Source organism: Adiantum capillus-veneris, chromosome 28 (genome assembly GCF_014529385.1).
Source record: "Adiantum capillus-veneris isolate H3 chromosome 28, ASM1452938v2, whole genome shotgun sequence".
NCBI lineage: Eukaryota > Viridiplantae > Streptophyta > Polypodiopsida > Polypodiales > Pteridaceae > Adiantum > Adiantum capillus-veneris.
The window spans coordinates 46,063,890-46,076,175 of record NC_140958.1 but is presented as its reverse complement, the minus strand read 5'-3'; the positions used below and the strand labels follow the sequence as shown (position 1 = coordinate 46,076,175).

Here is a 12,286-nt window from a genome sequence, read left to right as displayed (position 1 = left end):
GGCTTGCTACGGATGCGGCCGGCACGCAAAACAGAGCCCAAAGCAGAGAATTACAACTTGCTCTAGTTTTTTGTTTGACCCCTTTCAATGCCTAAAGGTCCCAAGAGCTTCAGGGAAGCTAGGGGATTGTCAAACAGGTGTTCTGGAGCATTTTAGAGGCTGAAAACAGAGAATTCAGCGTGCTGTATATTCTCGCCAGGTTGCAGGAGTGCTCTTATTTGTGTGGAAAGTCACCTAGTACATGGGGATTTGTTTGTGAAGCCTTCCACTATTGTTATGCTGGCGAAATTGGGCTAGAGTAGGCCATTTTCAGCCCAATAGAAGTGGGACAGCTGTAGAAGTTTAAACTTTTCTCCAAGTTTAATGGAATAAAGAAATACCGAAAGGTGCTCCAACCTTGGGGGCCAATAGGGTGTCAATGTCTACTTGGAAGCACTTTAGCTACCAAGTTGTGTTTTGTTTTGAAGTGTTGAATTCCAATACCAAGTTTATCTGTGGAGTTATTTTGTGTCGTAAAGTATAGGCAGAGTTAATTAACGTTAAGGATCGGGTGAAGTCAAAGTTTACCGCCTTGAGTGAGGCTACAGGCCGGTTCCAGAGGCTATCTTTAGGCTGCTTTTGATCTACGACAGTTTCAACATAATGCACAAGAAGTAGTGTATGAGAATTAATCATGTCATGCCTTTGGTTTGTGACCTATTTTGGGTTATATGTGACAAATCTTAGCATAGAGTTGTCAGTTAAGAGCTATTTGGTGAGTGTCTCTGCTCTTAAGTATCACTGAGACTCGATGTTAACGTATGCTCCAATCTAACGGATCCTAGGGATGCAAGTGCAGTCGACTGGGTACAAATTACTTATGCTGTCTAAAGGAGAGGATGACTTTAAATGTATCATGTAGTGAGTATACATCTTTGTGATTTCTTGTATCCTTTCCTTACTGTTTTCCTAGACAGCTCACCTCCTTACAAATGAATTAGAGTTTGGAGCCTTTTTTTCCTTCGCTTGTTGTAATGGATTTTTTTGTTTTGTAAACTCTAATCGTGCCTTCCCTTCTGCGAGTCTGTAATTCAGGTTTCTTCTATTTTTAACTAAATGAATTCAATAATAAGCACATCAATTATTTGTTTCAGATTTCTGGCGAACTTCCCCAGGTGTTGGAAGCCCTGAAGTTAGTGGCAAAGAAACTCAGGTATCTGCATGATCTCCTCTTGTCTTTATGGTATCTTGATGTCATTGTTTGCCCATATTTTCTTGTTTGCTTACAGAGACAACCCTGCCAAAGAGACCGTTACATTGAAACCGACCTACCACCAGCAGCTTATGAGATATGCTCAAGCTGCCTATCCAGGACAGTATAATCCAAACACTGGTCTTCCAGTTGTTCCTGGAGGTTTAGAATACCAACCTGGTGCAGCTGCTGCTACTAATATCTCATTGGTGCCTAAAATAACTTCTGAGATGAGTATTCCAAGTGCTCTAATGGGTGGTGTCATTGGGAGGGGTGGAGTAAACATCACTCATGTTCGTTCTCTGTCTGGTTGTGCTGTTAAGGTGAGTTCAACCAAGGTATATCTCTGTACATAAAACTAGCAAAAAAATCATATGTCTGAAAAGCAGGAATCTTGCTGTATTTCTTTCTGCAGGTTCATAGCCAAGAAGATGGTAAAACAGAGAGGCGTATTACGTTTGAAGGCACCGCAGAGCAGGTATATTTTTTTCCTTTTGATAGAAACATCTCTTTATATATATACCCTCTCAATCTCATTGGGTTCTCTCTCTATATGTTCCATTTATCCATTCTTCAAAGGCTCCTTTTGTCCAGTCCGTCTTTAACCCAACAATTTCACTGAGCCTCTATTTAAAAGATGATGAATCTGGCAGTTGATGGCATGACCATGTGGTCTCTGCTGAATTGGCTCTACAAGCACCATTACTGGATTTTCATTAATAGGTTTTAATTAATAAACTTCAAGGTCAAGTACAAGGAAATTAATACAATAATGAGAAAATGTACTTGACCTTGAAGAGCACGGACCTCAAGGTCAAGTACCAGGATATATATAACCTTTCACAATGAGAGGATTAACACTAGGTTGGTAATGGGACACTTTTATGTTCAGCTAAGTGACCATTTTTCTTGAATTATTTGAAGAGTTTGAAACTAAATTTGTAGGTTCTGTATATCCAAAAATTTACCTTATGAGCTGAAAAAAACTTGACATTTTTTTGGAATATTTATCTCACCATTAACCTTACTCTTGCACAACATTTTTGAACCTAAACTATGTGGAAAAAAGGTCCTGTTTTGGATTTTTTTTCAAACTTTTACAACTATACCACTCTAAAATTCATGTTTGTATTGCTAGAGGATTAGCGTTAGTAGTCCTCAACATGTTCCGGTGCTTCTAGGAAGGTTTAAATGTTAAAGTTGAAAGTTATGATCAAATTACAAGAATTACCTAATCCTATTTTTTGGCCAGATTTAGCAGTTTTATGATTTTTTTGGTAGCTTTCATGATATCCAAATTCAATTTTGATTGTATAAGTGACACGTGTAACATAAAACTAATCTTCCTCGAGTTTTGGGGTACCTAATATACTATATAGCATGGTATACGACAATGGTTGACTTTTTCAATTGCAGAAGAATACGAGACATTCTAGTGTAGCTAGTATAGCTAGAATTTTGTGTGAATTTGTAGGTAGTAACCATATCTAATTGTAAACTTAAAATATGCCTGGATATATAGTAGTTTCTATGGGATTCTATAGGTCGTAATGCTAAATCCCATTTTTTCATGTTTGTTGTATTTAGCACTTAATTATTGTCTGCAAGGTTTCACTTGGTAAGAGATCTATTATTCTTTTGACATGCTCCATGGCTCCTTTTGAATCCAAAGGCTCAAAGAGAACTCAAAGGACATGTATATAGTTTTTGTATTGAACATGACTATAGAAACTTTGATGATAGGTCCGCAGAATGGCAAAAATGCAACTTTTTTGTACCCATTTTTTTTTGCCAAAAAGAAAAATAGCGAGGCAAAAGAAACCACATGAATTGATCACCAACCCATTGGAGTTAACAACAAAGAATTTTTATCTCATGTCCTACAAAAATCCCTAGTCTCATTTATATGCAATCAACCGTAAGAAATGGCTAATTTTGACAAAATGGTGTTCCATAAACTTTGGAGGCTTATTGTGACCAAGAGATGAGAAATTTTACAAGTTTCTCATTTTGTCTATATGTAGTAGTCCTTGAACTATGAGCTCATGAAAGTGTGTTGATCTACTATGGTTTTGGAAGTTTTTTTCAAAACCTTGAAAGGACACTTTTATGTCCTGTTAGGTTACCAACCTAGTGTTAACAATGAAGATGTTGTACACAGAAGCAATTTAATCAGTAATTTTTTGGACTCCTATCTATCAACTCTCCTTGGCTCTTTTGCCATAGAAGGGACCTTCTTTTAGCAGTATGGCTATGAGAAACAGGAGTATCAAGATGGGAGGTAGTGTAGCTGAAGTCGAGGGAACATTTGGAGTTGGTAGAGCTTAGGGTGGGAACATTTAGAGGAGGCACTTTGTGTATATACACCAAAATCACCCGGGTCACCTCTGTCTGCCTGGCTCTTGTGTGTCCCTTGGCTTAACCTCATCTCTTTTCCGTCTCCTTCCATGGTGCTGCATCACCTCCATCAACACGAAGCCCGTATGGACCACTGTCTCTGCCACTCGCTAATTAATGCAAATATGTCAATAAGTTTAAAAACCCTTAATAAGAGGTGCTTCGTATGTGGTGAACTACCTAGGCTAGGTAATAATTTGTATGGGATCACTCCCCAATGCCTACACCTAGTACACACTAGCTGTGCTCGTGCAATCAAAGGGTATGCAACGACTCTGAAGTGCCTGGACATGCACGTCTTGCATACAGGCTCACAAGAGTGCCAAAACACTTCCTAGCGTCCTAAACCCCAGAAATAGGAGTTAGCTTGTCCACATGCAAAGAGGGTTAGGTGTGTACATGATAGACTTGCAAACCCCAACAGCGAACAGAGCATCACGAACTTGCTTGCTGCCAACCTAGTGCGCCAGTAGCTGTGCATTCAGGTGCTGCGAATAAGCAAAACTCTAAGCGGTGCGACCTTGCCTACGACGCAACTTGCAAGCCCTAAAGGGCAGCGACTAGCAAACTTTGGAGTCTGCGCAGTGAAGACTTGCAAGGATGCAAACCCTAAGTGACGCTGCTGAAGACCCTGCTCGAACCTCGGTGGCTGCTGTGTTGTGACCTGCTGGAGTCTTTGTTGCTGCTGTGCTGCGCCTTGTAGACATTTCTGCTGCAGCAACTTCTAACTTGCTTCTACACGACCTACTGTGTTGCTGGCCCTGTGCACCATCCAGCCTCTGTGCGACCTCAAGTGACACCTGCTGTATATTGCGTGCTGCTCCTTCTGTGTATTCAAGTGTTGTTGAGCGGGTAACCCATGGGCGCTGCATAAACAGGGTACCTGCAAGTAACAAGAACCTTTCATACCCAGTTGAGTTAATCTGTGTAAGTGTTGCTGGGTACTATTGTTTCGGCACAAATTCAGCGGTAAGTATGGAGCCCATTTTCGAGCCGTTTCTCTCCGTCTCATGCAGGGTGGACTTCGACACGAGATCATAGTGACATAAAAACCCGTTTTGTGGGTCTGAAACCTTGAAAAACTTGCGAAATGTTTCGACGAAACGCAAAGCCTTCCAGAAACAAGTTTTTAAGCTTCTGTTTTTCTATGTATACTATCTAATTCGGAGTTCAGCAATGCTTTTGTTGGTTTTTGTGAATCAATCCCTCCCCCCCCCCCTCTCTCTCTCTCTCTCTCACACACACACACACACACACAAACACACACTTTATTTTTTTTACTGTAAATCATGATTTTTTTTTTCCAAGAAAAAAGATCAGGGCTACAACCACCTCTACTAGAGAGGGCTACATCAATCAGAAGGGAGACTCTCCCAATGAAAAAACAATATATGTACAATGAGGCTAAATCAGGAGATGGGAGGAGGGAAAAGCCACACAGGTGGATGCAATGTGACATGAAACGTTTCGTGGTTTCGGTCGTTTCGGGGTTTCGAGGTTTTGAAATGTTTTGTTTCATAGCGTCAAAAACATGAAACAAGTTTCATAAACGACATTAAATTATATATTAATAAAATATGATAAATATATATACAATGTAGCACACATGACTCTAGACTTTAATGTCCACGAGAGAGAGAGAGAGAGAGAGAGAGAGAGAGAGAGAGAGAGAGAGAGAGACGTGCTCACTGCTTAGAAGCGACTTCAAGCACGATCAAAGAGATGTTCAGTGTTGATGAAAGTTAAAACACAGCCACTAGTTTCATGAATCATAACTGATGCATCATTGATTCATTTAGCAAAGTACTTCTTTGAACAAAGTTTAAACTTAATTCAATGTCACAAACCATAAGTTTTAGGGACCACAATCATCTGTTGACTGGAGGTAGACCTTAAAAAAATGGAAAAAAAACCCCAATTTTAAACGTTTCATAGAAAATGCCTGTCTGTTTCATACGTCTCGGCAAAACGTTTCATAGGTTTCGGGGTTTCATCTGCATGAAACGCGTTTTTATGTCACACTGGGTGGATGGTAGTGCCATCTGAGTCCACCCTGGACCACGGTGAAGAAAGGCCCAGGGCGCCAGAGTTGAAGGAAAGCCTCTCTACGCTTCGCAAGCGGTCGGAAGTGCCTTGGAGTCTCCCGAACTATCCCTTGAGAGTATGGATCAGCTCTAGCCAAAGATCTCGAACTGTCTCTTTTGGTGGTACAGGGCGAGACTCGAAATGCGGAAGCAGTGGGCCCGCCAGATGAACCAGAGTGTTAGGCCACAGATGAGCTCTCAACACTCCTCTCTCTCATTGCACCACTCATGTGGAGTAAGCTCTGTAGCAGGTTGGAGTGTATGTCAACCTCCCTGGATCACTATTGTCCTAGGTCAAACTGAACCAACCGAGGCTCACTTCTTGAGGAAAAAGTGATTCTGTCTGGGCGACGGAACTATGGAACCGGCGCGTAGGGCGGTAGACTTTGGCTTTCACTCGAAACTTTACTTTAGACTTTAGGACACATAGAAACTTTGCAAATAAAACCTGTGGAATTAACACTTCAAACACACACGACTTGGAAGCTAGAACGCTCCAAGCAAACGCCGACAACCAATTGGCCCCAAAGACTCGCACCTCTTTCGGTATTTATTTATTCTTATCAAATGTAAGGTGCAGCGGAAGTGAATGTTGATCTTGCTCAAGATGAGTGCTCCGAACTGTGCTCAAGGGTTCCTTTTACTTACGGAAGGGAGAGACTTCGGTTCCTTTAGTGAGAGAGTGCAATGATCACAAACAAAGTGAATGCTACTGCTAATGAAGCTGCTGAGACTGAGAGAGAGAGAGAGAGAGAGGAATACGACACTAGACGGTTCTCAAACCCTCCTCCAAGGGCCCCCCTCTCTATGGCGAGAGAGGTCTATGCTATAGATTGCACAATTCTGGTACAATGGTCTAGATGCAATGGACTCGCCGACGATGTCGACGACAATGGTGAGGACGACGAGGACGGCTGAAATCTGAAAACACTAGGGCTGAAAAGCTGAATTTGCTTACTACGGACTTTCTGCTGGTCTTTGACACTATGTCGGCGAGGATGGCGATGACGACAACTCGACGATGATGCGCTTAAAACGCAGATGCTGAAAACTGAAACAGCGGGCTGAAACTGTAAACGCTGGCTGACTCGACGGTGTGGCGAGGATTTGCTGCGGGTAGGTGAGATCTGCGAGGCTAGGGCTAAATCTGCAATGGCTGAATGCTGAAAACTGAAAATGCTGATGTACTTGCTGATTTGGCGGTACGGAACTGCAAACGCTAGGCTTGATCTGTAGGCAAAACGCCAGAAAACACTGGAGGTGATCTGCTACAGAAAATGCCAGGTGGTTCTTGATGGCTGAAAACGCTAGGCTCTCTGCTGGTCGGGAGCAGTGCAAGTTGTTGGGAACTTCCTCTGCTTCTTTTGCTAAAAGTGGGCGCCCCATGTCTGCATATATAGCTGATAAAATCTGGGTCGAGCAGTTCTCTACAGCCCACGACGTCATGATTTTGATAATTAAATGAATAGCCTGTCCACATGCACATATGGTTAGATGTGCACGTGACATCAAAAAGGGAATAAAACTTGCGATTTCCTACGAGCTGTCCCGCATAATCCGGGCTGAAAAAATTCGATTTCGGCAGCATGATTGTACTAGGAAACTTCACAGACAAAATCCCCACGCAATGAATGACTTTCCCGGTAGATACCGACACTTTACAAAACCTGGTGAGAATCTGCAGCACGCTGAATTCTTTGTTTTTTGCAGTGAAATTGTGCCAGATCACCTATTTAACGATCCCCTCGCTTCCCCGGACCTCTTGGGGGTATTAGGGACCAATTAGGGCTGAAACCCTAAACCTGCAAATTTACACAGCAGGCTGTAATTTCCTGTTTTGGGCTCCGTTTCACGAGCCGAACGCATCTGTAGTGAGCCCTCGTACTCATGCACCTGTTGGGCTACTTGCCCTCTGAATCGGATGATATTTCTCGCGAGAAATCTCTCCGAATTCACTTGTACCTGTAGGGGATTAACAATTAGCTAATCCAGTAGCTGGACAAGAGGCTCTTGCCTCGGCATACGCACATGAACCCACATAACTGCACATACAGATGAGTAGCCCCCGAGTCGGACATCACGATTCTGTATTCAAAAGGGGAGAGAGGTGCACGAGAGCGTAATAATCGCGCTACATAGTGCAAGGGAGAAGGCAAGCTTTCCATTAAAGCTTCATCACCTGCACCAACTACTCACACACACTTCTATAGGTCACAATGACTAAAAATCAGTCCCTCTCTCAATTTAGGCGTCCCCTCTCGCTGTTGGACTTGGCAAACTGACCTAGAGCCACCATGTGTCCACTTTGCCTCTTTTGAGTTATTCCGAGTACCCACCAACTTATAAAGTGTCGCGAGGGGCCTAAATGACTTGGAAATGAGTCTAGATATTGTTTTACTGCTCAGATTCAGTACCAGTCGGCCCGATGAACTCGTGGTGACCAGGCCTTCCCGTCTGCAGGTGAAACTCTCGGCCGCCGGCTGTTTCACACTGGCCATACAATGTTTGGCCATTTGCAACTTCAAAAAGAGGGTCCTAAATTAAATAAAAATCATCGGAAAGAAACCAACAACTAAGGTTAGCAGTTGCCACGTCCTCGTGACAATCATCCTATTGAACGTTGCAGGAGCTTTTATGAGACCAAAAGGTATCACCGAATACTCGTACAATCCAAAGGATGTTTGAAATCAGCCAATGTAAATTACAAAAATACATATAGGTGCCACATCAACACAGTCAACGTAAAACACAAAATTCCGTACAACTTGCCACGTCATCAACGCAAATTATTGACCCTGCAAACAAGGGCTACATCAGCTAATGGGGACTCTCCCAATGAAAAAACAGAATATGTACAAAGGTGGCTAAATTAGGAGATGGGTGGGGGAAAAAGCCACACTGGTGGTCGGTACCACCATCGGGGCGTGCCATGAACCATGGTGAAGAACGGTCCAGGCCGCCACAATCTTAGAAAAGCCTCCTGGCGCTCCCGCATGCGGTCAAAGCTACCTTGAAGGCGCTCGAACTGGCCCCTGAGTGTGTGGACCAATTCTAGCCAGATGCCACGAACAGTCTCCGCCGGTGGAATAGGACGAGCCTCGAAAATGTGAAAGCAAGGGCTCTCCCGATGAACCAAAGTGTCAGGCCGTAGATGAGCTTGTCACAAATTGGTGACGTGACAATGCTCCCGGATACACACACAGCCTTGTTGACGTGGTAGCTGCGGAAAATGCAGTGGGATTCGCGCTGACAAGCTGATGTGGCAGCCGTACGGACATCAGTACGGATGCTCCGCTTTTTGCGTTGACAGGCTGTACGGAATTTCGGAAATTACACTGCAATAAAAAGGTCTTTTGGGCCTCATTACTTAGAGCATCTAGACGCAGAGTCTGTGTCTGAGATCCCAGAGACTCCCTTGTACTTTGCACACATATTAATATAAGAAGAAATACCGAAAGGGGTGCCAGTCTTTGGGGCCAAACCTCTTGGCATAGAACTACGCCGGGTCGCGTCGTCTTTTGTGAACTGTTTTGAAGTGAAACTCTGCTGTGTCGCGGTAGAATTTAGACTTGGGGTGTCCAAGTTTGTTATAGTGGTATCAGAGCGCGGCCGATTTCTCTTCTACCGAAAAATCCGATCCTTTTCTCGCGACTCTTATGGATTCCAACAAGAATCAGTCGACTTCTTTTGCATCTACGAATACGGGAGGAGATCACGAAGAAGATTGATGATTTAATAGAGGAAGAGTACGGGCCACCTCGGTCTACTCAGCACGAGCTTGAAGAGATGGAACGTCGACAGCAGGTTGACAAGTGCACAAAGCAGATGATTAAATTTGCGGAGGATCCTCAGTTTGCAAAATTTTTGTCTCAACAATCCATCGCAGAAGTGCACACCCAGTGGCAGAAAGCCACAGAACCACCTATCAAACTGGCAATCAAGAAACCTTCTTCTCTGAGGATGTTTACAGAGCAAGAATACAAGAGATGGTTCAGACACATATCAATCAGCTTTTGGACGCAAACTACCAATCCAAAAAGCAAGAGAAAAAGCACAAGAAGGGGACTGACTTCCCGGGTTATTTGGGTCGTCAATCTTCTTTTGCATTGGCAAGAAAGCAGAAGAAGCGTGTATGATTTGAAGGACTACCCAGTTCTTCTTCTTCTTCTTCTGATAGTTCTTCTAGCTCTTCTGACTCAAGCGAGGAGGACAAAAAAGGCAAAAAGCGAAGCAAAAAGCAAAGCTTTGGAAAGGGCAAGAAAAAGGCAAAGAAACCCAGATTTCGCCCAGTTTTTGACAGTTCTATAGAGGAGTCATCCTCTAACAGTTCGGACTCCGACGACCATATATTTTATGCAAAGAAGAAGCATTTTTAAAGAGCCAACCAGTATGACTTCATGGAAGACAAAAGCAAGAAAGTAAAAGAATTCAAAGAAGGTGGACAGTCGATTAAATTTGAATCCCCAAAATTGCAATATGGAGTCCTGTCCCGATGCGGGACACTGTCCACCTCCCATGATGGATAAAGGAAAACAAGTTGTTCGTGTTTCCAAAGTGGTCAGTGCTTTGAGCTCGCAATCACACTTGAGTTCCCATTGATCCTATCAATGTGCTTGTGGATGCTCCACTAATTTTGTGGGCACTTGGTGAGCAAGCTTCTCTTACAAACCCAACACAGTATGGAGGCCTTTCAAGTTGAGCTTGCAGATGGTTCAGGAAACGCAAGATGTGCTTGTACAAGTTTGAGATAAATTTATTCATTTTCACCAAAAATATCAGAAGCAAGCCAAACAAGCATCGTCGTCATGCAGAATTCCAAGAAGGTGACTTTGGTTTTGTTATATGTGGCCCATATAAAGATGTCAACACATAAAGGCCCATCTCTTAGAGGATTGTCAAGATATCTCCACGGGTCTATAGCATTAAAATGGGCTGGCAACCACATGGATGAGGAACATCTGTTGGTGATGCAAAACCTGCTGAATTATCAAAACTCCTTTGCTAAACGAGGAGACTTATTATCCTGCGGCCTCACTGTAGTGCTTACTGCTCCAGATAATCAAGAGTGCTGAATTGGACACACCTGGGCATCTCAGGCTGACTCTGAAGCTCTGACTGCCGATCCTCATGATTTGCCTGCCGGTCCAACTACTCTGGCTGAATGTCCGGCTCCTGGTCTGGCAACCTCTCATCGGGGAGAGAGAGAGAGAGAGAGGGGGATGGGGACCTAAGGTTTTAACTGTTAGTTTTCTGATGTTAACTTTTGAATCCTGATCCATACACCATCATAGCTCAGCATAAGTTTGCAACGGTACCACGTGTCATAACAGCCACCTCTCATTATTATGTTGTGTGCGAGCGGCCGAGCTGGCAGGATTACTGAAGTAGCTGGCCTCAATGTTGCATTCTTCAAGGACTGTAGATCAGGACAGAGAAGAATATAAATGGTATTTGTGAAGCCCGTTTTTAAGGAGAGTGATGAGTTATGGCTCTAAAGGGTGGTGCAGAGCCTTGATGGGATAAGGTCTTTGCTTTATATTCTATAAGATTACGAAGGATTGTTAGCTTAGATGCTAGTCTCTTGAAGTTGGTAAGATATGTTTTCTGAGTATGCACTTAATTGATAAAGCTAATCTTGCTATGGGTTCTCTTTCCCTTGATTCTGAGATTATGGTCCTTTTTGCAGGTGTCTGCAGCTCAAAGTCTTGTACATGCCTTCATGAGTGCTCAATGAGGCTTTGATATACTCGCATAGCTTTGCAATTCTTGAACTGTTTCAAAGCTGGTGCTGCTCCAAGCGTGGTACTCTGCCGCTTTTCTCTGGCTGTATGGTGGGTGGTCTGGTTTCTTGTGCAATCTTCATTTCATGTCCTTGCGTTGCGAAGCCTCCCATCCACACACACAATTTAGGGCTGCCCTAGTACAGGTAAGAAAGCTCCTACGGGTGTTCTTAGGATGTAGCTTTCTGCAGTTGAGCTGGCTGCCTCTCACATTTGCTGTTGCAATTTGTTGAAACAAGTCCAGTTCTAGCTTTTCTAAGTCAGTTTTTTGGCAATCTAGGCTTTGTGTCTGTATTAACGAGTGTGGTGTATGGCACCAAATGGTTCTGTATATATATGCCATTGTCTCCTTTGTAACTGACTGGCAGGGCCACAAAAAGTGGGTCTTCTTTACATGTGATGAGGATAGGAGGCTTAGTTCTGATTTTCTTTGCCTCGAGTTTGTGTTATTTGATTGAAAGTTAATGCATGCGCAGCCTTAACACGGTGCCTTGGTTGATCTTTCTGTACAATAATAAACGGCAAAAAATTTCATACGGGTTGTCCATGTTAGCGTGGTTTCATTGAAATCTTTGGCATGCTAAAAAAGGAGGAGAGAGAGGTGTATATTCTTGTGTGTGTGTGTATTTTTAGTTTTCAAAGGGTTCCTCTAATATTGAATGGGCCATGTCATGAGTTTCTCTTGTTTCAGAATACTAACATTGTTTCCAATATGTAATTGCATCAATCTTTGCTTATAGCCAGTGGAAGAGCTTCTTGCGTTGAACTACGTCAGGGATCCAAGTATTTGGAAG

The 12,286-nt window shown here is 43.2% G+C and overlaps 1 protein-coding gene across 1 annotated transcript in view; it reads left to right on the top strand.

Moving 5' to 3' along the window:
* LOC147420371 (flowering locus K homology domain-like) overlaps positions 1-11,991 on the top strand; it is a 68,928-nt gene extending 56,937 nt beyond the window's left edge. Inside the window, exons 4-7 of the mRNA XM_086504963.1 lie at positions 1,134-1,192; positions 1,269-1,554; positions 1,647-1,709; positions 11,399-11,991. Of these exons, the coding sequence (XP_086361089.1) occupies positions 1,134-1,192; positions 1,269-1,554; positions 1,647-1,709; positions 11,399-11,446 (456 nt within the window). The 3' untranslated portion in view covers positions 11,447-11,991. The remainder of the gene's footprint in view (positions 1-1,133; positions 1,193-1,268; positions 1,555-1,646; positions 1,710-11,398) is intronic.
* Positions 11,992-12,286: the final 295 nt, after the last annotated feature.